The sequence below is a fragment of the Fusarium solani genome (genome assembly GCF_023522795.1).
Source record: "Fusarium solani strain SB1 chromosome Unknown bctg00000002, whole genome shotgun sequence".
In the NCBI taxonomy this organism is placed as follows: domain Eukaryota; kingdom Fungi; phylum Ascomycota; class Sordariomycetes; order Hypocreales; family Nectriaceae; genus Fusarium; species Fusarium solani.
In genome coordinates this window covers 3,935,788-3,960,252 of record NW_027072155.1, presented here as the reverse complement: position 1 = coordinate 3,960,252, position 24,465 = coordinate 3,935,788, and the positions used below count along the sequence as shown (strand labels likewise).

The window sequence follows — 24,465 nt, the reverse complement described above, 5'->3', positions numbered from 1 at the left end:
AAGCAAGTTTGGGGAGGGGGGCATTAACTGGCGTACCATGTGTTTACATTTTACCTACCTCTAGACGGCCTCGGGGCCAGTGGCTAGCATTGGATGCCACCACAATGGCGCAATTGGAGCGGTGAACTCTTTTTTGTTTGCTTGGGAGGCGATGGCTGGACAGAGGCGCGTTTGGATACAAGTTAAGCTTGTTTGCATCCAGGCACTTCTACCAGTCACTGAATTAATGCGTTTGGACTTGAACAACATTCTAATTTCCATCATGTGAATCTTCAGGACCCTTTGTTCTGATAAGGCACCTGAATTCGTCACTATTCCCTGCAACAATCTCACCTCCAACCCCAGCAATGATCTGACCTGCCTCTTTGGACAAGCGCCAACGCGAGCCAACGCGAACGCGAGCAGGCAAAATGCCAGGCAACTCATGGTCCTTTTGCTGCTTCATCAGCCCTATGACGACGCCTGCATCCAAGACAGCTATCTCGGTTCGTTTGCGTGCGTAACCTACCCAGTCAAAGATGACGAACAACACGCGGCGATCCTAACCCCGCTGAATCCTTCGAGATCTGTAACCTTTAAGAGAGAGTCGTAGCCGCATGTCTTGCTTGAGTTGAACAGACAGTTTGCAACAAACCATGAGTGAGAGTCTTTGTCTCAACGACGGCTCCCTTGGACCTGGCGTCCGGGGATGTCGTGGAGATTTTGACTTTACGCAAAAATTTGAGCGCATATTTTTACAGATTATTCCTGCTGCTGTTTTTGTGGCGGCTGCTTTCGCGCGTGTGGTTGTGCTGTCGCAGAGATCTAGGATTGTTGGGGGTCTTGTTTTGCACTCGCTCAAGGCCGTGAGTCGACAACTACAAGTATCGTGTCATTCTTATCTGACTTCCATGTGATAGGGATTCTTGATTGTGTATTCCATTGCACAGCTTGCGACTTTGATACTCGTGGCAACGGGAACTCGAGGCATCGTCCATGATCTATCTCTTGCTGGCTCATGCCTCACCTTTGTCGCTTCGCTCTTCGCCGTCGCCTTATCATACATAGAACACTCAAGCGCCCGACGACCATCGACGTTACTCGCTATTTACATTCTCCTAACCTTGCTCTTTGACATCGTCCAAGCCCGCACAGCATGGCTCATCATCACCAACTCCCACCAAACCATCCAAGCGCGCCTCTTTACCGCGTCCATCGTCGTCAAGCTGGTGGTGCTGTGTCTTGAAACCATCCCAAAGACGAGATGGATTCACTGGAATGCGGATGAACACAGCCCGGAAGAGTCGAGCAGTGTGCTTAGCCTAGGTGTTTATGCTTGGTTGAACAAGCTGTTCTTGCGAGGATATCGCGATGTCATGGATATCGACGATCTGTACCCTCTTGATGAGGGTATGACTGCTGGAAAGCTCTACAGCCGGTTCTCAAACAAGATTCGGGCCCACAAGTACCCTAATGAGCCCAATTCAGGGCTGTTGAAGGACCTGTGTAGGACGCTTCCAGGCCCGTTCCTTTACCCTGTCGCCCCTCGCATCGCCCTCATCGCCTTTAAATTCTGCCAACCCTTCTTCATCGACGCAACCCTCGAGTTCCTCCAACTGCCCGAGACTCCTACAACAAACAACATCGGCTACGGCTTGATCGGTGCCGTCTTTCTCATCTACTCCGGCATCGCCCTCTCGTTTGCTTTTTACGGGTACTACAGACAAAAGGCACTCACAATGATTCGAGGTTGTCTGTGTGCTGCGGTATATCGCAAGACTACAGAGATGAAGTTGACTTCGGCTGATGACTCTGCTGCCTTGACCCTCATGAGCACTGACATCGATCGAGTACTTCACGGCGCCGAGGCGGCTCACGAGCTTTGGGCCAACACGATTGAGGTTTCTGTGGGATGCTGGCTCTTGTACAACAAGGTCGGCGTGGCTTTCGTCTCGCCTCTCGTCATTATAATCATCTCCGGCGCTATACTCGGATGGATCCTGGCCCTCGTCGGCAAGAGACAGAACGAGTGGATGAAGCGAATCCAGAACAGAGTCGGTCTCACAGCCAACGCCATATCTCACATGAAGCTGTACAAGATCTCAGGCATTACCGGCCCAGTAGCGGATCTGATCCAGAGCCTGCGCGTGGGGGAACTCAAGGTCGGCAATAGCTTCCGTCTGCTACTGATCCTCGCCGCCGTCTTGGGTTTCACTCCTCTCGCTCTGTCGCCCGTCGTCACGCTCGCCTTTACGTCTGCGTCCCTCGGCGTCAGCACCATCTTTACTTCTCTATCTTACATTTTCCTACTGAGCTCGCCGTTGATCAACATGTTCCAGAATCTTCCTCGTGTCCTTGCTGGCTTGACTTGTACGACCAGAATTCAGAAGTTTCTCGTCGTCGAGTCTCGGACTGACTTTCGCAATCGAAATTCTCCCCAGTCCTCTTCTTCCAACTCGGAAAAGACTCAAGATGGATCGGGGGATTCTGTCCTGGCCTTTTCTGTCGAGAACGGGTTCTTTGGTTGGGGTGGTGAGAAGACGACCTTGAACCAGATCAACTGCTCCATCCCAGCCCACAAGCTCACCATCGTGGTTGGTGAAGTCGCCTCGGGAAAGACAACTTTTTGCAAAGCTCTACTAGGAGAAGTCCCTGTGTCATCTGGAACCATTCAGACCTACTTTCCCACCTCTCGAATCGGATACTGCGAACAAAACCCATTCCTCTACAACGCCACTTTCAAGGAAAACATCACCGGCCACTGCGCGTTTGACCAGAAGAAATACGACGAGATTATTGAGGCTACTATGCTCAGTGTCGATGTTGCTCTCTTACCACAGGGCCATAATACCAAGATCGGGAGCAATGGTATCATGCTCAGTGGTGGCCAGAAACAACGCGTCTCTGTTGCGCGTGCTCTGTACTCTGAGGCCGATGTCATGATCTTTGACGATGTACTGAGTGGCCTCGATAACGATACAGAAGCCGAGCTGTTTCGTCGTGTCTATGGACCAGGCGGTATCACTCGTCGAAGAAACGTCACAGTCGTGATTTGCACGCATTCGGTTCGACATCTGCCTACCGCTGACCACATCATCGCTCTCGGTTCCGGAGGCACCCTCATCGAACAGGGCACATTCTCCGAGTTGATGGAAAACAACAAGTACGTCCACAGTCTCGGGGTCAAGCACGGGGGCACAGATACCCCATCAACCGCGGAGAGCATCAAGGAGCAAGCCGAAATTGTCGCCGTACCCCCTTCGAGAGTTATCAAGACCGAACTGGACGACAAGTCGAGACAGCAGGGCGATTGGTCTATCTACACGCACTACTTCAAGAGCGTTGGGTTCCCGGCGGCTTTCACAGTCATCTTTGCGGGCATCATGTTTGGAGTTACTTCCAACGTTTCGAGCGTCTGGCTCAAGTTCTGGTCCGAGGATACCTTTAGCAGGCCAACAGCCTTTTACGTGGGCGTCTACGCTCTATTCCGCGTTGTGTACCTCCTGTTTCTTCTTTGCAACGGTCTCTCAACCACCATCTGGATGACGGCTTCCGCAGGCACCGAACTCCACAAACGCGCCATCACGACGGTTGTAGCAGCACCGTTGAGGTTTTTCACCACCACCGACTCTGGCATCGTGACGAACCTGTTTTCGCAGGACATGACTCTTCTCGACAATGACTTGCCTCTGGCTCTCACAAACTTTACGCTTGACATGGCTGATTCTATGGGTATGGCGGCCGTCATCGCATCTGCGTCGCCGTATCTCGCAGCCAGTTATCCTTTCCTGTTCATCATTCTGTATTTTGTGCAAAAGTTTTATCTGCGTACTTCACGACAGGTTCGACTTTTGGATCTCGAGGCCAAGAGTCCGCTATAGTAAGTCTTCTCCCTCCAGGCTTTACCATAAACTAACACACGGAAGCACCCACTTTATCGATACAATCAAGGGCGTTGCTACCATCCGAGCCTTTGGCTGGCAAGACCTCGATATTTCCCATAATCACCATCTCCTCGACACATCTCAGAGACCTGCCTACCTGCTCGGTGCGATCCAGCAGTGGCTCATTTCTACCCTTCACCTCGTCGTCACGGGCCTCGCCGTCCTTCTTATCGCGCTTGCGACTCAGATGCGAAGCAATGCAGGAATCACAGGTGCTAGTCTCGTTTCTCTGCTTTCGTTTAGTGATTCCGTCACAAACCTGATTCGAAGCTACACTCTTCTCGAGACGTCACTCGGAGCTGTGGCTCGCTTAAGGTCGTTTAGCGAAAATGTGAAGCCAGAAGATCAGCCTGGAGAAGATGTTGAGCCCCCTGAGAGCTGGCCGCAGAGTGGAAACATCGAGATCAACGATGTGTCGGCTTCATATGAGCCCGAGTCTCTGAACGAAGATAGGGTTGTCATTGGATCGCCGCCCAAGCTTGCCTTGAGTAACCTCAAGCTGAGCATCACCCCAGGCCAGAAAGTTGCTATTTGCGGTCGAACTGGAAGTGGAAAGTCGACAATGATTCTTCTCTTGCTCCGACTACTCGATCCTCTTCAGTCTTGCTCGAGAAACATGGAGATTGATGATATCCCCTTGCATAAGATTGACAGATCAACCCTGCGAAAGCGTATTATTGCCATCCCTCAAGACGCAGTCTTCCTCCCCGACGGCAGCTCCATCAAGGCCAACATCGATCCTCTGGATGGAGCCACAGAATCCGAATGCGTCCAAGTCCTCGACGCCGTGCGCCTCTCGGGCTTCGTCGAAGACCGTGGTGGTCTCAACGCTGGTATGAGTGCCGACGATCTAAGCGCAGGCCAAAAGCAACTCTTCAGTCTTGGCCGGGCAATCCTCCGACGCCGCGTCAGAGACAGACTCGCAGGGAGTGAAAAGCGAGGTGGTCTACTCCTCTTGGACGAAGTGAGCAGCAGCGTCGACAAGGCGACAGACAGGGCGATGCAGGAGATTATCCGTGATGAGTTTGAGAGCTACACCATCGTCATGGTTTCGCACCGACTCGAGATGGTCATGGACTTTTTTGATAGGGTTGTCGTGCTTGACAAGGGCGCCGTGGTGGAATCTGGAGGGCCGAGAGAATTGGTTGATACACCTGGAAGTCGTTTTGGTGAGCTCTGGGGGATTGAGCATGACGATGCTGGAAGCAGTCAGCAATAGCCTATACTAAGTGTTGAGAACGTCTCATCCGTTTCATCAGATATTTGGCATCTAGACCATTGGCTAGGTATGAAGCATACTTTCTTAGATGACTACATGCCTATCATTTAACCATGAATAAGAAAATGCACCTCGCCGACCTCCTTATTCGTTTCAAGTCTATGCGTAAGCATATGGCGCATGAGCTTATATACAATGACGCCCAACTCCACGAGCGCTCGCGCTTATCTAGCACACAGGTTGACAAAAGAGCGAGACATTACAGTGACATTAGAATATGCTCCCCTAAGGTTAACGATAGGGAAAGCATAAAATTTTATCATAATTAATAAAAGAAACCTAAAATCTTGCTTCTTATTAGAGTACGTCTTTATTCCTTTAGTACCATTTAGGTAAATTATTGTCATAAAGTTGAGAGAGGTCTTTGAGAGCAGTCAGGGCTAAATCTGGCGTCTCCGGCGTGACCCTCGGACAAATGGGCAGCGCGGCGATTATACGTATCAAGACCCGGGCAGAAACCAGGACCTGAAGACACTATTTCTACCCATTTCTCTTCTTCTCTCGCTATGTCACTTGGCTGGGCGCTGGTAAGGGAGTGAAAAGCCTGGTCATAAAAGAATGAGTTAGCAGGCCGACGGAATCTTGGGTTCAGGTGGTAACCTACAAAAGAGAATGACGAAAAAGCCCAAGACAGGAGAACCCTTGATACCACGAGCCGCAATGCCACTTTCTATGGAAATACGTCAGCAACCCGATCAAGGTCTGAGCTTGGTGTCGCAACATACCAGGGTGAATCGCATTGACATCCACGCGCTTGGATGACTGGTATGTCGCAAGCCTCCGTGGTGTCTCCTCGCTGTCAAATGTAAGGGTTGATCAAAGAATCACCACCTACAACCGTGCCGTGGTGCGTACTTTGGCCCGAAGACGTATTTGTAAGTAGGCGAAATAGGGTCGTGCGACCGGAGCCCAAATCGACAACGACGACCTGCTCGGACCCGGCGTCATTCAGGAGCTCGTTTGGCTCGAGATTACCTTGCGGACGAGCTGGCTGTTTGTCTTTCTGAGATAAGCCTGATGCCTGATGCCCCAGTCATCCTAGGCGAGTAGAAGCACCGTCACCCACTCTGGTATGTTGTGACACCAAGCCCAGATCTTGGCTTTGACCGCTGCTGACATGTTTCCATAGGTAGCGAGAAGCAATCTGGACGTCGGGATTTCAAGGTTTCTGAGATACTGCTTTTGGCCATTCTCCGTAAGTTGCCATACGAGTCCAAGATCTACACTGTTGACCTGCTAACACATGCTTTTCTAGCCAGACTTTCCACTCCATCACTAACACCAAGTTAAGTGGCATAGCGAGAAGGACATAGTCGTGGGTAGAAATAGAATGTCTCAGTCCTATGATTGCCTTGTTGTCCTGCTGCCGTGCTGCCGTCCAAGTGCCCTTCTATGCACCGCGCTCTTCACCCGTGCCGTAAAGAAAGGCCCAGCGCAAAAGCAACGTGAGAAGCAGGCCATACAAAGCATAAGCCGGATTGCTGACGAACACATGGTCGACTTACTGTAGAGCGCAGAGTCAACGAATGGTATACCGGTTGTTCAAGGCCCTTCTGCCCTCACTTCGGCTTCGGCTGACTTGCTCCCCCCTTGACCTTCCCTCTTACACTACAACACGAACGATAACCGAACACTCTTGTCCTCAATTTGCACCTTGGCCTTCACAATTCAATCCCTTGGCTTTGTTGGGGTGGCCGCCCTTCCTCCTCTGCTTCGCAGCCCCACTTCATATGCTCGGGCACCCAAGAGCTCCTTCCTCCTTTAGTATCTTCCTGATCTCGCTCTCATCTGCTTGGTCACCGGGGAGCTCCTTCCTCTTTTTTAGCTCCTCCAAAAAACGCTTGAGTGCGCAACGATTCCCAACAGACGGTCATTTCTGCCTCGTTCACATCCCAATCCAGCATCATCCCAGACGCAGCCATCATCAACGCAGACACTACCACTGTCAGTACGAATACAAGTCAAACGACAACATCGTCAAGGTAAGCGTTCCGTCCGTTCAGACAAAGCTATAGCTAGCCATGTAGAATTCTATACAATGAACTTCAACGGCACAACCAAGACCAAGCCAGTTCCAAGGTTGAATCAGTCTTCAAGCGCAAGCTTGCCCTCGAACGCGGTCTCCATGTCAAGACCGAGGGGAAACCCAGTCCTGACGAAGATGGCGACATCATCTTTGGCGGCCCCAACTCTCTCTCCTCGGCACCTGCCCCTGGGAGATACTCGTGCGGAGGCCTCTGCAACCACGATGCTGCCACCACCAGCGCTCCCACTCCAGTCATGGCACGAGAACGAAAGCCCGTGACCAATCCTTTTGTCTCGAGCTCCCGAACCCTGGAGGTCATTAGCTTGATCTCTGACAGTGAAGAAGACGATGGTGATTTCCCTTCCCCACCCACGCGCAAGGGCAAAGAGCAGGCGCGAGCCCAACCTCGTTTCTCCCCTCCCCCGACTTTTCCTCTGGCCCAGTTATGGACGAGGATGGTTGTCCGACCTTTCCTACACGCAAGGGAAAGGAACAAGCGAGCTCAACCCAATCCATCCCCCCTATTGTTAAAAAAGACGATGACGATGAAGAAGAGCTGCCCTCGGCCAGCATTATCCTAAAACGGGCGAGAGCCCATAGCCCAGCTACTGCCTCATCCTCGAAGAGGCGCACGATTGTTCCCAGATCCAGTTATGGCGCCTCCTCCTCCTCCCACTCTGGATCGGCATCGTCATCGTCCCTCCCGGCCCCTTCCTCGTCTTCTGGGGGGCTCGTCCGCCACCCCAATGGCCCTCTATGGACGGGGCGGCAAATTGGCTGCGGCAGCTTCAGGCCGTGTATAATACAGACCCAGCAAGGTTCCATCTACACATAGATGCCTGGTATGAGGAAATAATCACCAGGGTCCGTGTCTTTTGGGTGGACGACTACGCGGACTGGATTGCCCTCAACTACGGGCAGTATCGATGCTTCACCGGCATCTTCCAGGCTTTCCCCCTGGCAACACTAACCGCCTATCTCCAGGCTGTCCATATCACCAGTGGCCATGCTGGAAGCTGCGCGAGATTCATGAAGTGGGAGTTACCTCTGCCAGAGTTCCCCCAACCCGGCTCCCGCATTCCCAAAAAGATCTACACAGCGACACAAAAGTATACTGCCGAGGAGTTTCAGCAAGTCCCTCCTTCCACAAGGGAGACCTCGCACCTTCGTGATTTCAGTTACTGCCTCAACCCCTTACATCTTGTCGCCGAGCCTCACTTGGACAACATGAGGGGGACATCGCACCATGAGGCTTCAGCTAGGTAGGGCATCAAACCTCTCCACGTGATCAATGAATTCCATTCATTTTTCTTGCCTTTTGTGGGGTAACAGTGACTGACTACCCGCAGGTCGCCGATGTCCAAAGAGTGACTACCGCGGCGTGTATTTACCCCCGAAACGATTGATTACAGTGTCCCGCTTTCTTCCCCTTCACTGATGGTGGTCGGCCCCAGAGAAAACATTCCACGCAACGCAGAAGTACACTCTCATCGAGTTCCAGCATGTCCTCACTTGCACGATGGAGACCTCACACCGGTGTGGCTTCGCTTACTGCATCAACCCCACGCATCTCGCGACTGAGTCTCATACCAACAACATGAAACGGGGGAAATGCTTCGCCCGAGCGAGGTTGCATGCTGAGAAGGGCATGAAGATTCGAAAACATTGCGCAGTACACTCCCAACCATGCTTGCTACAGCTTGCATGTGAGCCGTCAACAGGAAAGATCATCACCGAGTACGAGAGTAACCAGCTGTCCAGGACATGCCCCCGCAAACTAAGTCCACCAAGGGACCGGCACTGTTGGCCACCGACATCCGAATCTTCAGCTGGGTGGACAATGTTCGCGTTCTAGATCGCGAGATCACATGCCCTCGGTCGAACCAGGTGTTTTCGACGGCAAGCCACCGTCTCTCGAATGTAGCCCACTAACTTTTGGCACACGCATTCGACATTTCATGCGCGCCCTCGATGGTTAGTGACTGGCCGCGACACTCTGCTATCACCGGCGTCTTCATTTTGATCTGGTTGTCATATCGAACAAAACACAAAACCAGCCGCGAGGCTGCGCTTTTCCATGGGCTTTCCTGTTGTTGCATTTCTTACCTTTGGTATTTACGGGATACTAGCCTCGAGGATGCGCAGTTTTGTTTTTCTTGATTTGTTGTTTTGCCGGGGCAGAACCAACCGCGAGGGTGCGTCTCTTGCTGAAGTTGTATTGATGCCCTCGCCTTCATGTAGATACGAGCCGCGCGGCCTGGGTTTTCAGCGTGCTTTGGTTTCGATCCAGGTGTTACCATGATGGGGCTATGGACCGATTACAATCTACCTATATCTCTCGACTGGTTTGATGGCGTGAATTAATGCTTTGACTCTACGCTGACGGAACAAAATGGCGTTTGCAGGGCATCGGCAAGGTAAGGAAACAAGTTTTGAGCCTGCCCATTTGAGTTACGGTGTGTGTCACAACGTAGACTCACACCGTGCTTAAGCAAGGCATGCGAGTTTCTGTATGGTAAAAAACAAAGAGTTTTACTTGCATTATAAGAAACTTATGCTAAGTATATAAAATAATAAGAAGAATTTTAATTTATTTTAGATAAATTTATTATAATTTTATATTTATTTTATATACAATATAACCTAACCGCTTTCTTTTGTTCAGCCAATCAGTGGAAGGCAGGTGTACCAAATGGGCAATATCAACAGGGCTCGAACCGGTGGCCTGAGCTTTTCATCATCTCAGCCAGGGCACTCCGTAGCACTTGTGAACGTTGCGAGAGCACCTTGTTAGGCCATTCATCTATTTGGTCGAAGTCATTTAGCAATCCTGTCCGTCATTTTACATCTATCATCGCGATTTGGTGCAGAATACGTACACCCATCGGAGGAGGAGACCATGACGATGGGGAGAGCAGGTCACATAGCACATCGTACAAGGACACGGACAAAGCCTTGCGGCATGCCTCAGATTCCTGCTTGCTTATTCTGGAACAAAGCGACAATCGGAGACGCATTCATTTGTCTGCATCTTCAAGCCGGGAGCTGAAAGAGAGTCGGTCGCTGACTAAGTCCGCAGTCCAAACATGAGCAACCGTCGCGTTCAACGGTTGACCCAAAGTCCACGAAACACCCCGCCCTTTATGATGAGTCTCCACTTGCTGCTAAATTAAGTTGCTACAGGTTCCCAAGAAGGAAATTGAATCGATTGTCGTTTTTTCAAAGTGAATCACACGGTCTTTCGACAGAGGCGCTTGACAAAGGTAGGGAGGCCTTGTCTCACGTGAGATGATGAATGGGCGAATCACCAGCTGGCACATGCAAGGAACATTGACTCCCTGCATGCTTTCTGAGACTCGAATGATTGCTGTCGGCGAAAACTTGTCAGTAAGGGAATGTTTGCTTCGCATGTTCACCAATGGATGACGAACTGCAAAGTCCAGGCCATGAGTGTCTATTGCAGTCTACTGATCGCTATGGGGAGTTTGTCAGATGGTTTCACAGTTGCTAGCACAGAGACACAAGTGTTGAAATGTCATAAGCCATATTAAAGCCGATACTACTTCCTAATCGCCAAAAGATACCACCATCGCAAGTTGACCAGGCCAATCCATCGTTGTCGACATCCTAGCGACCAACCACTTCCGAAAGGTGTAAGAATAAACCAGAACGTTAACGTTATGCGTGCTTGTGCGTGCTCGAAAGAGAGAGAGGGGTTGTGATGCTATGCTAAATCGCTGATTCGTCCTTTACAGGAGGAAAGCGACACCAGCGATGGCAAAAGCCAGGCCGGAGGCAGGGAGCATGGCAGAGGCGCCAGCGGTCACAACAGGGACCTCGGGGTTCTCAGGAGTCGAGGGGGTTTCGGGCTTGGAGGGGGTCTCGGGAGTCGAGGGAGTTTCAGGCTTTCCAGGAGTCTCCGGCTTTCCAGGAGTCTCCGGCTTTCCGGGAGTCTCTGGCTTTCCGGGAGTCTCTGGCTTTCCAGGGGTCTCAGGAGTCTCGGGCTTGGATGGAGTCTCGGGCTTTGAAGGGGGCTGGACGGGAGGGGAAACTGGAGGAGAAACTGGCTTGGACGGCTTGGGCTCGGGCTTGACAGGAACACACTTATCGGTGCTGCAATCAACTGGGGGCTGAACAACCACGGGAGGCTGGTTGGGAGTTTGCTTAACAGGAGGAGGAAGAATAACCTTGTCTCCGGGAAGGCAAGGCTTGGGAGGAGTGATCGGGGTCTTCTTGGGAGGAGGGACGACGACACAGTTCTCTGTGCAGACATTGTATGTCCAGCAATCGTCGGTACACTCCTCATGGAAGCACCAGTCGTCCTCATAACGGATGAACTTCTTCTGGTAGTCCTTGTGGGGAGTTCGGTCCCAGGTGCAGTCAGATCCGTAGCAGACGATGCGCTGGTTGCACTCCTCTTCCTTCCAGTCGGCGTAGTGGCAGAGGCCAGACTCGCAGATGACAAGCTTGTCCCAGTTGTTGTCGTGGCACTCGCGGGGAGCACAGTGTCCATCCTCACAGACAATCTGCCACTTGGTGCAAGTAGGGCAGTGAACCTGAGGAGCACAGTAGTTGCCATAGCAAATGATCACGACATCGGTAGGGACAACGGCGATGACTGTGGTAGCGGTAGTGACGGTGGTGGTGCCGTCAACGACCGTGGTGACAGTGGCGGTGGTGGTAACAGGCGGCAGGGTCTCGGTCTCGATGGCAGTCACGGTGTTGGTAACGGTGTCGGTGGTGCCATCGGGGTTGAAGTCGACCGAGATGTAGATGCTGAGGAGAACAGAGATGTCGACGCTCTGGCGGCGGCGGAGACGAGAGGAAGACCGGATGCCACCGCAAGACTGGCTCTCATCGCCAGGGCAGCGGATGTCACAAGAGTCGGGGCTCACGATGTCAGAGGTGGCATCGCTGAGGACGACACCGCAGTAGCAAGTGCTGGAGAGCATGTTAGCAAGGATAGGCAGTAGAGGGGAGGGTGAGCTCACTTGTCGTAGGTACCAAAGAAGTTGGAACCCTCACAAGCAGCGGCGCAAGACTCGAGGGAGTTGTCCTCAGAGTCGGCAGCCAGGACGAACGTCGGGAAGCCGTCATCAGAAGCGACACAGCCATAGAACCTGAAGTTACCGACAGTGCCAGGGTGGCTAGGCTCGTTGGTGCTGGTGCTGGAGCTGCTGGCCGAGGTGGCAGTGTCAGTCGCCGGCTCAGTGCTGGTGGCGATGGTAGACGAGTTAGTGAACTGAGTGGTGGAAAACTGGGCGGCTGCCAGGTTGCCCATGGCGAGGGCAAGTAGCTCAGTGTAACGCATCTTGGATGGTTGATCTCTGTTCTGTAGCGAATGACTAGACGAAGTAACGACTGGGAAGGGAGCTCTCGGAGGAGGAGCGAAGGAATCGAGGCCGATTGATGCTTGATGATGAGGGAAGGAAGAAGTTGAGATTTGGACGGACTCGAGGCCTCTCTTTATAGAGATTTCGACTCACACTCTGAGCCGTATCTCCTCAGCTGTTCTCCCCCTTCGAGTACCAAGTACGACCGCATGGTTCCAGAGTCTCGACGAATGCATCCACCAGTGCCAACATGGGCAAGAGGGCCAGTCTGCTGTGACTGTTGAGACATGGCGTTCCCTCCCAAGAGACAAGAATGTAAGCCCTCCTGCGAGTGGTCCAATCTGCCCCTGAGTTGTCTCACATGGCCTTCGAGGGAGGAGTCTGCTGTGCTCTGGTTGCGCGAAGAATTCCCCGCCGTTCAAAGCTTGCAGTACACCCTTTTCTTTCTCTCGCATTCTAAGATTACCCAAAATTCCAGATGCGGCTTTGTCGTCCGTTGAGGCATTGACCAAGCCGGCCGCCTAGGAACCGTCGGCGGAGCCACAAGGCGGCCGATGAAACATGGCTCTCCGGCTCCCTCGGTCATCCCTCAACAAAGGTTCGGAGCCACTGCGGCTGGACTACACCGACTTCGCGTGTCTCCAACGAATCCGGGCCGCACGAGATTTCCCGTATGGCTGAATCCAGCTCTGTCGACACTTCGCTTGTCGGCGTTCGGTAGATCGGCTTCAGATTCAACGCCAAGAACAGTCTCTCCGCATGCGCAGCTAGGACATTCCTGAAAGCGTCCAACGGCACGGTTGCGTGACAGCTCTAGCTCTAGCTCTAGCTCTAGCTCCCCAGAAAAGAAGGTTCCCTGGTCGTAGGTGTTCACTGATATGTGACAAGCGTTTAATCTGCCGCGAGAATGCACGTCATTTTCCACCAAGAATAGCCAGACAACCTTTGAGGCTTCCACGAATGCATCCGGCGACCATTCCCCAACCGTGCTCGCCAGATCATGTTGACCCGGCACTGGGCGTTTTCAGCCGCAGAAGGAGCTTTAGAATTGTGAGAGATGGTGATCAGCTGTTCTCTCCAAATATCATCCCCCTTCAGCCGAAAGCGAGCATTCTTCGAAGCGACATCCGGGGAAAAGGTCCTCCGTCGGTATGGCCCAACCTGTGGCGATCTCCGATCTGCCGTCCAATCCACGCAGTCTGAGACAGCGCCGTCTCCGGGGAGAGGTATCGAGGGGGTTTCGTAGGCGGGAGATTGCGAGAGGGAAAGGCAGAAAAGCCTGTTTCACTCAAGGGAGAGGCTGCAGAATATCTGGGGCTGAAGATCAGACAGGTCGCGGTCAACAAAGAGCGGCCCGACATTTTTTGCGGTCGCCGCCGAGCCGCCCGGCGCCGGGTGGGGCATTCAGTTGAAGAAGTGGGCCCTCCCGGAGCTGGCCCGGGTCATCTAGGGTAGCTTCTTCACCGCTCGACGCCGCTCTACGATAGAGGTTTTGCTGTAGAATAATCGCTTTTATGCTAACACTGAAGTTTTCAGAAGACCTCGAGATACTTCTCGTTCGAGGTCTTTTTGTTGTGGCTGATAGAGGCTGCATCAATAGTCCAAAGCCAAGCATACGCAGGGAGAGTCCAGCTCGAGGCGATCCGAATCCTCCACATTTGAGCCAATTATTTACCAACATGCAAGTCAGCCAGAAAAACCACAGTTTACACAGTTCCTCCTACAGCTTCCATTGGATACTCTGCCCAGTCTAGATCTCCCCCATAGTCGCCAGGTTCATGGGCCTATTTTAAGATGCAAGTTGAGGCTTCGCTTAGAGAAGCAACGCTCAGAGTCAAACAACACGACTCCATACCATTGCCAGAGCACATCGCCATTGGCTCTTGGGACTCCTCACATAGCTAATTTCCACTGAATAAGCAAACCCATTTGCACGACCTGAACAAAGCCTATTGTGGCCACCAGATTAGCTCGCGGCATCATGCAAGGGCCACGCCATGCGTGCTGCATGCACGAGGTGAGATAAAGGTGCCGTGATGCTCGAATATCGAGTAAGTTTGTAACTCTAATGCAGCCATCCTCTGATCCTGTGACATCATGTAGCACCGCCAGCTTCAGCCCATTGAGAGAGATCATCTTGAAACCATGCTTTTGTGTCGCCCTTTCAGCCCAACTCAAGCCAGCTCCCCTTCATTCTCTGCCTCGAGCGCGGATGTATTGCAAGAAACATGTAATGTGCGACTGAAATGATCCCAATGTCGCGGCTGTAACACGACAGGCATGCTAAGGCTCTGGATGACACCCTGACTCTCCTCGTCCCTGTCGATCATGCATCGGAGCCTCATCATCGCGTGGCAACGTTTCGCCCCTGAAGCAATCCACAGCCGACGGATGGCCAGCTTGAAAAAGCAGCTGATAGACATGGCGCATCCTGAGAAACAACATCCGAAGGGCTGGAATGTCAGGCACCATGCCTGTTCCACCGCGTTCCACAGCACCAGATGTCAACACAAGAAACGCCCCGGAGGCCACTGCTATTTCCACCTTCTCCTTTTGTGGGTTGAACGAGGTTCGTCTAACTTGGTGGCATCGCCTCAATGGCCGAAACCCGATTTGCCAAGCTGCAGGCTTTGAAGAGGGAGGCTTTCCGATCTGACAGGCTTGTAATGAATCGCCTGCATGGCAGCTAAGGCCTGATCTGGTTGGCTTCCAACGGGTAAAAAAGCAACGGGGAGATGGCTCGATCTGACTTGTGCCAAGCCATGTCAAGGGAGAGAGCGCATTGTTGGCTGTCGATATCCCCGCACTCAATCCCTTGCGTTGGAACGCCTGCGTATCTGCACGCAGCAGACGTCTACTCAATCTGCCTCTTGGGCGATCTGGCGTGATTCCTCGCTGATGCCGAGTTCCGTGGCAACTGAAATGCAGGAACATATGCAAGTCTGGAAGCCACGCGATGCTTCATTGAGGTGAGACACCAGTCTTCGCCCCTGGTTGCTGGGATGCTGTCACTCCCTTGACAGTGAATGTGCAAAAACAAGCGTTGCCCCTGTTTTGTTATTGATAATAACAAGATCGGTCAACATCAACAGTGGCAATGCAATCTCATGCAGACATTGCACTTTGATGCACGCATACCACCGTCCCCCTCGATGATGCATCGACCCTCGTTTCTTTTTCCCCTTCGACAGCAATGATCAGGAGGTCTTCCCTCGTGAATGTGTCGACCGAGACTGCAGTGTCTACAACCGCCAGGCCGTCAATTCTAGGATCATGACTATCCTCAATGTCTGGTCGGCCCTTGGGCAGGGACTGGATGCGGCCTGTAGTGTCTAATTGACCTGCATGGCGATGCATCGTTTGGCCCAGCGACATCCGTGATGCGACATCCGGGACCATGGCCGTGCCAGAAGGCGAGTATGTCAGCGACAGCACCCCTCCATTCAGCGACTGATTGAGATATTCTGTCCTTTAGTGATGTCCATTTTGCGACTACGCCTAGCGATGCGCTGACGACCGACGCGGGGTTTCCTACCCCGCCTATGAGAAGCAATGCCCTGGAAAGAGATTTGCTCGATATGTCAATAGCAATTGAGAGGGGTTGTATTAATCAGTTGCGCTGTCATGACTTCTCTCTCAACCATCATTCACCTCCAACACCGATCCTACCACCGCGACCGCACCTCTCCAGCAACCCTAACCCTGGACCTCAACAGCCGTGTCTGACAGCCGAAGCTTTGCGGAGAGGGAGGGGTTACAACGCAAAAGAATGGAGACCAACGTCTCGCGGCACTACCATGATTGGATCACGCCTGGGCTTGGCCACTTCCTAGCTCCTGGGGAAAAACGCATGTCATCAAGATGGGGTAAGGGTTCGCCCGCTCTGCCGTCATGGTCTTTATAAGGAAAGATGCCCTTGGAGTAAGGTTGACCTCGGTTGAAAGGTTGTTGCAAATTTCTCCGATTCTCTCATTCCTTTTCTGTTCACAGATTGTTCAATTGCAGAGCTCAAAATGGCCGTTACAAAGCTTCCTTATCACGCGGATCATATCGGGTCCTATATCCGGCCTGAGGCTCTCTCGCGGACCCAGGCGCAAGCCGATGCTGGCGAGGCTTCGCCCGAGCAACTGGTCGCAGCCCAGAAGGCTGCTATTGCCGACATTGTCAAGAAGCAGCAGGAGCATGGAGTCCGAGCCATCACATCCGGCGAGTTTGACCGCAAGTACTACTTCTCGGGCTTCTTTGAGAAGCTCGGCGGCTTCCGAGAGGTGAGCCCTGTGCCGTGGGAGCTCGCGCGCATCTCCGCGCCGCCAATTGCTGCCCTTAAGAAGGCTGGCAAGCAGTACCCCATGGCCGCGCTTTGTGAGGGCAAGATTGAGTACAAGGAGAGTCCGTATCTCGAGAACTGGAAGATGCTGCGGGAGTGTGTGCCCAAGGAGCAATGGGGCGAGTGCAAGTTCACCATGCCGCCACCCTGCTACTTCCACCTTCGACTGGCATCGGGCAAGTGCTACACCCCTGAGGCTTACTCAAATGACGAGGACTTCTTTGCCGATTTGACAAAGGCCTACCGTCAAGAGCTAAAGGCGCTGTACGCTGAGGGCGTGCGCAACATTCAGATCGACGACCCCACTCTCGCCTACTTTTGCTCCGACGACATGCTTGCTGCTCTCAAGGCTGAGGGTGTCGATCCTGATAAGCTGTTTGACCTTTACCTGAAGGCTCACAATGACTGCATTGCTGACCGCCCTGAGGGTCTGCATGTTGGACTTCACATCTGCAGAGGTGAGTTTTCTTGGCGATTAATTGGACCAAATGCTCATAACTACAGGCAACTTTTCCAAGTCGATGCACTTCAGTGAGGGTTCCTACGAGAAGATTGCTGAAAAGTTCTTCACCACCCTCAACTACGACACCTTCTTCCTTGAGTACGACAACCCCCGCTCAGGCGGCTTCGAGCCCCTCCGCTTCCTGCCCAAGCACAAGAACGTTGTTCTTGGAGTTGTCACCACTAAGGACCCTGAGCTTGAGGACGCCCAGGTCATTAAGCAGCGCGTGCTGGATGCGGCCAAGATCATCGCCCAGGGCCAGGGCCGTAGTCTCGAGGAGGCTCTCGAGCAGGTCGGCGTCAGCCCGCAGTGCGGTTTCGCCAGTGTTGCCGTTGGCGCTGAGGGCATGACTGAGGAGAAGATGTTTGCCAAGTTGAAGCTTGTCAACGATGTTGCTCACGAGATCTGGCCTGGCAAGCCTTGAGATGGTTATGCATGAAAGAGAAAGTGTATTTAGGAGTTGTGGGACATGGAAGAGTCCCTGTTGCATAGCGTGGTGTTGTCGACGAAAAGACATGTGGTGTTCTGATGAGTGAAAAAAGAGGAGTTCTAAGCGGTCTTGCTGGCATATTTTTCAACAATAATTGCTTCTTTGGGCCTCTCAACTGGAACTGTCAATGGGTTGACATTAAGTTTGGCTGACATGAAACCGCGTACGTTAAGATGAGGATTCAGTAAAGAATCAGAAGAGACTGTAAGAAATCTCTCTTTTCTTTGGATTATTTTCTCTTAGCCTTTGATTATTGTTAAGTGAAATCATCTTAGGATGTTCATAAAGATTTCCTGATAACAGTCAGGTAACCTTGAGCAAAAGTATGAACTTGATGTCGCTGCTGTCATTGCCTCGCAACAACCGACCTCGAAGGGGCTCCCCTTTCCAACCACACTCAGTTTCACTCCTCCATTCCACCGTCATCAACCACCACAGCCGCCTCGTTCCAAGCTGTGAATGAGCATAGTCTGTTCAAAAGAGAGCAGCACTTGCAGACCCAGCAATCCGTTCGGGACTCGTCACGGGTGCAAGTAATAAAAGCCGCTATGTAATTGTAGGTATCGTATTTGAACTCCATCTTCTCTCCCCTGAGGTCACCCATTGCACGGTTCACGACGTGCGAGGATAGTTTGAGGGGCTCTGGAGGTCCAACATGTGTGAGGGGCGTATCGAAGAGTCGATGCATGAGGTTGTAGTTGTCTTCCCATGTCGCGAGAACTGGAGCGGGAAAGGCCTTATTCGGCCGACTCACCAATCGATATCTCTGACTTAAGTGATCGGTCTGAAGGATATCGACTTGTCCAATGACGAACTCCTTGGCGAATCCATCGAAAGGCTCCTGGTAGACGATACCTTCCAATGCCTGGATCAAGGTCATGGCGAGCCGCCACCCGGACAGAATCTTGTCAATGGCGCGCTCTCGGATGTACTTGACCATGGGTTTTCGCAGTAGCGAAACGCGCTGGAGAGGAACGGTACACCATGTTCTTCTTCCTTGATCAAACCACTCAAAATGAGTAGCAAGACTTGATGCCCGATCAAGGTTTTTGAAGGGGCCGACGGACGGCACGCCGATCCAAGCACGAGGGTGTGGTTTCTTGTCGTCCATGATCTCGAATACGAGATACCCCGTCTTCGCATCGGTTGGCTTTGGGCCTTGCGCGTTCGAAAAGTGCCTCCCGAATGTGAATGCGACAACTTCGAATTGGGAAGTGCCGGGAACGAGTAGTTGCAATGGCAGCAACGGCATCACCCCCCCACTGCTCAGAGGTTGCCAGAAGATGGTTCGCCGAAGTCGATATGTTGTGAAGGTTATTGTATATACTCTGTCCCCTGCCGCCATGGGGATGCATTGAACCTGGGCTCGTCTCCGAAACTCGAACAATGGGCTGCTAGTATTGCAGCCTAGCGGTGTCAACGTGGGCCAACCTACCGCAGAGCGTACAGGTTTCGAAATCGACCTCATGAACTGAGCCCGGTGCTGCTGGATGGTGTAGGATGGCACCGCGTCGTCAACTTCAACCGGGCGGAACAGCCATCCTTGGTAGCTCCGAAAATCTACAACCATCGTCTGCTCTGCCATGTTCATGACAGCCTCGAGAACAGTCGCCTGTTGGAAAACGATGAGAAGGATCATGTGTCGGTGCTGTCGGGGTGACTTCCGGGCAGTAGAGTAGTGCAGACCCGAGATGTTGCGATTTTCCGTGTTCGTCTCATGCTATCTTGCTGGCCGCTAAATATCATTGGCTTTCCCAATATAGAACGCGACTCCATGGTTTATACCCGTTTGTGTCGCGTCGTCGTGAGGATCGGCCGGCTGTCCTTCAAGATGGGTGTATATCCGAAGGTAGAAACATGGCCCCGGCAGGGTCATGTGCGGGTAGACTTGAGGGAGATCCTCTGTCTGCTTGGCAAGGGTGCGAAAGGTTCTGCCTTCTTGGAGGATGCTGGTCGGCAAGATAACTAAAGAAATTAGGTCAGTTGAAGAAGCAGGGATTAAAACGAAGCGCAACTTGCCTATGACATGTTTTGTGCCTTTTACGATCAGAACTATTGCCCGATGCCCTCTCGGCTCGAGGCTGAAGAGAAATCCTGGTTCATCCTTGAACAGAGTGGTGCTGAAAGAAGGCTTGAGGGTGAAGAGAGTAATGTATTGTGATGATGAGGAAGAAGCTAGCTAGCTGGAGTCGCGATGCATCATGACAAGGTGGAATCACGTGGGTGTGGGTGGGGTCACGTGCACCCCTTCACGTCTCACAGAGGAAGCCGCCCGTGTACGAGGAGTGCTGGAGGTACCTTTCCTCTGATGGCGGCTGGGATGTTGCTTGCGGAATCGATGTGGGCGTAATCTTGACGCAAGACCATAGCTTGCATCATCCTTTAGGCCTGTCGAGAAGGTCATGGCACACTTGGGGTGGCCAAATGAGAATAGTAGCTTCAAAGTAAGAGAAAAACATACTCAGACATTTTTCTAAGGTTTTCATAAAGATTAGATAAAATTTCTAATATCTCCATCTTAACTTGAGATGGCTCTTAGTTTAAAATAATCAAAAGATGCTCATGAATGCGTGAATGATTGACAACGATAGCCCGATGCCACAACACATGGACTGTCCTTGTCGCTTGCAAGGAGTACAGAGTGATCATGGTTTAGCTTGAAGATCGAATCAATATAAAATTGCAGACTTTAGAAGAATATGTACAGGGCGAATCCTTGCTAGGCCTATGTTGAATGGAATGCCAGCAACCACCTCAACTTCCGACCTCTCTCTTCAAACCCAAGTCATCTCCCACACTTCAACTTAACCAGGCATCGAATAGAGTCGGATCTCACCCCCGCCGGTGCTCTCATCGACGTAGGAAAGCTTGACGATACCTCCGACTCGAACGTCACCCTTGGAGTCTGGGCCCTGGCACTGATCTCTGAGGTTCTCAAAGTGACCGGCGACGACGCCCATGGTGATGGAAGGCCGGCAGGCGGCACAGGGCATACCGCCGGGGTCAAACTCGCACTAAAGAGGCATGTTATTATTCAAAGTTCACGACTGTTCTCGGGGACATCCATACTCGGAGTGGCTGGTGGTCCTCGGCGTGGTCACCCTTGCAGAGCTGCCAGGCTGCACCGCCGTCTTCACCAGAGTAGCTCCCGATAGTCGGACCGCAGTCACTGGATCCGAGGCCGTAGTCTAGGCAAGCTGCTTCGAATTTCTTCTCGTTAAGACCGTCGATCAACTGGTTGACGTGGTGGAGGTAGGGGCTTCCATCGGTGGTCTCGCAAATGTACTCAGTTGCGGCGACACCAGTGGCCAAGGCCAAGATGGGCGTCAGAGACAGAAGCTTCATCTTGTCTTGATTGTTCGTAGAGGGATGTAGTGAATGATGCTGTTGTCTGTGTTTGTCTTGTCAAGTAGTGAGGAGCCATTGGCACTTTTATAGTTGAATTCTCTTCATCGTCTTGGCATCTCGTTGCCTTGATTTAAGCAAGAGTAGCATATCAAACATATCTGGATACTCCTCTAATCATCGCAAATAAAGCTGAAGGATTTAGGAATTGAGTAGCAGTGGATACTTCCGGCCAATAGCAAGGCAAGAAACAACTGTGCGTTTTGAAGTTCCAGTGAACCACGACGATCAAGGCTAGCTATGACGCTGCCCTGAGCTGATCAATGCCTCGGAGGATATGCCAATGCTCCAAAGGATTCAGCTGCCACCTTCCGGGGCTGAGTCTCGGTCAAGTTTTGAGTTGAAAAGGGAAGAGATGGACTGTGGGGGTGAATGCAATGCGATGGATCAAAGCTGGGGTATTACAATGCTTGGACTGAAACAGGGCCAATAGGAAATGGTGTTTGGGTTCCTTAGGTTCCTCTATTAAGGTCTGTGCACAGACAGCAAAGTTCAAACAGCATCGGCATCAGATAAGAGTCTGACTCTGGATTGACTTATAGATGAGTATATAAGTGTCGTTTAGGGATGGCAGGCTCATGGCCCATCCTCAATAAGGTTATCGGGTAGTTAAGGTAAGAAGTGTCGCGCGAGGAAATAATAGAATTCTCCTACTGGTTGTAGTCCAGCAAAAAGGGATGGAAGGATCAAGCTGAATCCGGCATGCTTCGCGATAGCAGATCAATACCGCGTACGTACGTCTGTGGAAGCAGGGATACAAACGACCCTTCAATGCCCACTCTCAAACAAACTGCATACGTCATAATCTCGAGCTGAATCCAACCTTGCTGCACAGCCTTGCCGGCTGACCAGTCACGAGTTGCTGAAGGAATTGAGACCTTGTGGACTCAAGTTCCGGATATGGTGTATTTCATGTTGCTCATGGTGCTTTAGTGACGTTTTCTGCGGGATTTTCTGCGACTTTTCGGTGTGAACCGTGTGATATCTGCAACTCTTCCATGGCTGTGAGCAAGGCGCAGCAAACTGCAGTATTGTGTTGAGACATTGTTTGTAGCAAAATGATTGACCTGCCAGATGACAGATAGCTCATAAGCTTAATGATTGGGTTTTACCTACAGTTCGAACAAGGAACAAGTAATCGACGATCTGTTGGTCCCCAGCCCGGGAGAGCCAAAGGGAATCGGGGGATCGGGGAATCGGACGGGACATCGGGATGTCCCTGCGGGAGATGATCATGAGCTGACACAGCCTCGTCTGATGAAAACACAAAGCACCGGAGCTGTTTCCCTTTTGAGTGACTTCTGGGACGTGTGTTGTACTTTGTATACTTTGGAAGACAATAGGTGTGAATTGGTATGTTTTGGCAGTATTGTATTGGGTTTTCTAAATTCAAATTCATAGTCTGCGTCTGCATGATTGGTTGTTCTGACAAAGACACCAACTTTGGAGAATACCAAAAATTACTGTGGCTAGCGTCAAAGAAAGGGCCGACATACCAGCATACCTAATTCTTCGAGGATGTGACAAGATGAGTAGCAAGGGACCAGATCCTGCATCGGTTTCGCAGTCCCCTTGGCGCAGATGGCATGGACTCATCTCCCTTCATAATCTGATCGCTGCATGCCAACTTTCTGGCCAAACCCTTCCAGTCATGGTGACCAAGAGTTTTGTCAGCTGGGATAACTGGGGTCTTTGAACACCTGCCAACATCTCTGAGTTCCCAAATGTAAGGGGCTACGCAGCCATCGAGCAATTGCCTTCGCCAGAACTGTTGGTCGAGTATGATGCGCGACATCAGGGTATTGGAACACGTCCGTAGGCGCAAAGTAGATGACGTAGGAAGAAAAGAAGCAACAAGGTCTAGTATCTCTGGAGGCAGGTATTCTAGACTTGGCTGAAGCGATGCCTTCAGGTTTGAAACCTCGAAGTTGGTATGTGACCTGGCATCTTCCTTATGTCTGGCCTCCAAGGGTTCCTCGGTAAGCAGCGCCGAGACAAACTCTGAGAGATTTTCAACGTTGATCGGATCGTTGCAGTACCACTATCAAGAGGCGAGTTTGTTAGCATGGGTTAATAACGACTTGTTTGAGTACTCAAAAAATCAAATTCACGGGGACAAACCTCGTTTGCCTTGGTAGGCTCCCACCCTTCAGAGGCCCAGAACTTGCGAGCGCCATAGTAGCCATGGTCAAACTCTAGACCATACTCCATATAGTCGGTTGAACCATAGAAACCTCTCTCTTTAGCGATTCTCCTCTTTCCCTGCACGTTACAAGAAAACTGAGCGCAGAAGGCCCTGTATACGCGCATCAAGTCCGGAGGTGAACCACCTTCAGGGGAGAGTCGAGCACGCCACGTGAGGACATGTTGAAGTATGGTCAAGCAACCATCATGGAGCGGAAACAAGACATCATCGGTATCCTTGGCAGAGGACAGGACGCGGTATGAGCTTCCTCCGAGTCGAAAGTACAAACCTTCCGTGAAGGCCCAGCCGGCAAAATCGGAAACGAAAAGCCCTGAAGTTGTGGATTCGTTCTTCGGCCTAAGGGTTTGAAATGTCAGCGTCTTACGAGCACCATGAAACTTGTGTACTGATTGAGTAAAGGAAGCTCTAGTCTTTCTAGGTCATGGATATTACATACATGCGAAAGGGAGGAGTGGTAAATTGCTCCAAGCTTGAAGTGGCGCCGAGAAGCCGAACCCTACATAGCCACTGCCAAAATAGTAAGGTCAGTGGTTGATATTGTAACGATTAATAATCTGAAAAAAGAAAGGGCTGAGTTCAAGGCTCGAGTAGGTAAGAAAATAGGTGCTGAAGCTTGGGCTTCTCCTTGATCCCAAAAACTGGGGGCGCGTTGCAGTTGCATCCACAGCGGCCGATCCTTGCAACAACCCAAAGAGGCAGGACGACAAATGCAAGAGATTTGTCTTGCAAAAGCAATATGCTTACCTGCTTTGTTTCATCTTCGAGAGGGTCTTCGGATGCCCAGTTGTGTTCTTCATCAAAGACTTCGTCGTGAGGGGGGATGTCAAAAGGACAGCCACACACAACACAATAGACGAATGAGAACCCCATGCTTGGGAATCGAGTTGGAGTTGATCAAGGTGGGTGAATTGGGTCAAGAGTTCTATGGCTTCTGCATGAGAGCAACCGGCGGCTATAAACAATGGAAATTGAAG

The 24,465-nt window shown here is 51.7% G+C and overlaps 7 protein-coding genes across 7 annotated transcripts; 3 read left to right on the top strand and 4 right to left on the bottom strand.

Moving 5' to 3' along the window:
* Positions 1–635: 635 nt before the first annotated feature.
* On the top strand, positions 636–5,142 carry MRS44_005181 (uncharacterized protein; the record flags this gene model as incomplete). Its single annotated transcript, XM_046283918.2, has 3 exons — positions 636–845; positions 900–3,859; positions 3,906–5,142. 3 exons carry the CDS (start codon positions 636–638, stop codon positions 5,140–5,142), a joined length of 4,407 nt encoding a protein of 1,468 aa, XP_046135657.2.
* A 113-nt stretch (positions 5,143–5,255) lies between these two features.
* Positions 5,256–8,494, top strand: MRS44_005180 (uncharacterized protein; the record flags this gene model as incomplete). The annotated part of the gene is made up of 5 exons (XM_065622483.1): positions 5,256–5,307; positions 6,332–6,429; positions 7,069–7,184; positions 7,230–7,689; positions 7,829–8,494. The coding sequence occupies 5 exons, from the start codon at positions 5,256–5,258 to the stop codon at positions 8,492–8,494; spliced, it is 1,392 nt and encodes a 463-aa protein (XP_065478555.1).
* Positions 8,495–10,977: 2,483 nt separating this feature from the next.
* Positions 10,978–12,850, bottom strand: MRS44_005179 (uncharacterized protein; the record flags this gene model as incomplete). The annotated part of the gene is made up of 3 exons (XM_065622482.1): positions 10,978–12,169; positions 12,220–12,553; positions 12,715–12,850. The coding sequence occupies 3 exons, from the start codon at positions 12,848–12,850 to the stop codon at positions 10,978–10,980; spliced, it is 1,662 nt and encodes a 553-aa protein (XP_065478554.1).
* A 3,724-nt stretch (positions 12,851–16,574) lies between these two features.
* On the top strand, positions 16,575–17,814 carry MRS44_005178 (uncharacterized protein; the record flags this gene model as incomplete). Its single annotated transcript, XM_046283919.2, has 2 exons — positions 16,575–17,346; positions 17,393–17,814. The coding sequence occupies 2 exons, from the start codon at positions 16,575–16,577 to the stop codon at positions 17,812–17,814; spliced, it is 1,194 nt and encodes a 397-aa protein (XP_046135661.2).
* A 469-nt stretch (positions 17,815–18,283) lies between these two features.
* Positions 18,284–19,519, bottom strand: MRS44_005177 (uncharacterized protein; the record flags this gene model as incomplete). Its single annotated transcript, XM_065622481.1, has 1 exon — positions 18,284–19,519. One exon carries the CDS (start codon positions 19,517–19,519, stop codon positions 18,284–18,286), a length of 1,236 nt encoding a protein of 411 aa, XP_065478553.1.
* A 1,165-nt stretch (positions 19,520–20,684) lies between these two features.
* On the bottom strand, positions 20,685–21,225 carry MRS44_005176 (uncharacterized protein; the record flags this gene model as incomplete). The annotated part of the gene is made up of 2 exons (XM_065622480.1): positions 20,685–20,894; positions 20,950–21,225. 2 exons carry the CDS (start codon positions 21,223–21,225, stop codon positions 20,685–20,687), a joined length of 486 nt encoding a protein of 161 aa, XP_065478552.1.
* A 1,564-nt stretch (positions 21,226–22,789) lies between these two features.
* Positions 22,790–24,361, bottom strand: MRS44_005175 (uncharacterized protein; the record flags this gene model as incomplete). The annotated part of the gene is made up of 4 exons (XM_046270667.2): positions 22,790–23,326; positions 23,407–23,827; positions 23,928–23,998; positions 24,236–24,361. The coding sequence occupies 4 exons, from the start codon at positions 24,359–24,361 to the stop codon at positions 22,790–22,792; spliced, it is 1,155 nt and encodes a 384-aa protein (XP_046135663.2).
* Between the last annotated feature and the right edge of the window lie 104 nt (positions 24,362–24,465).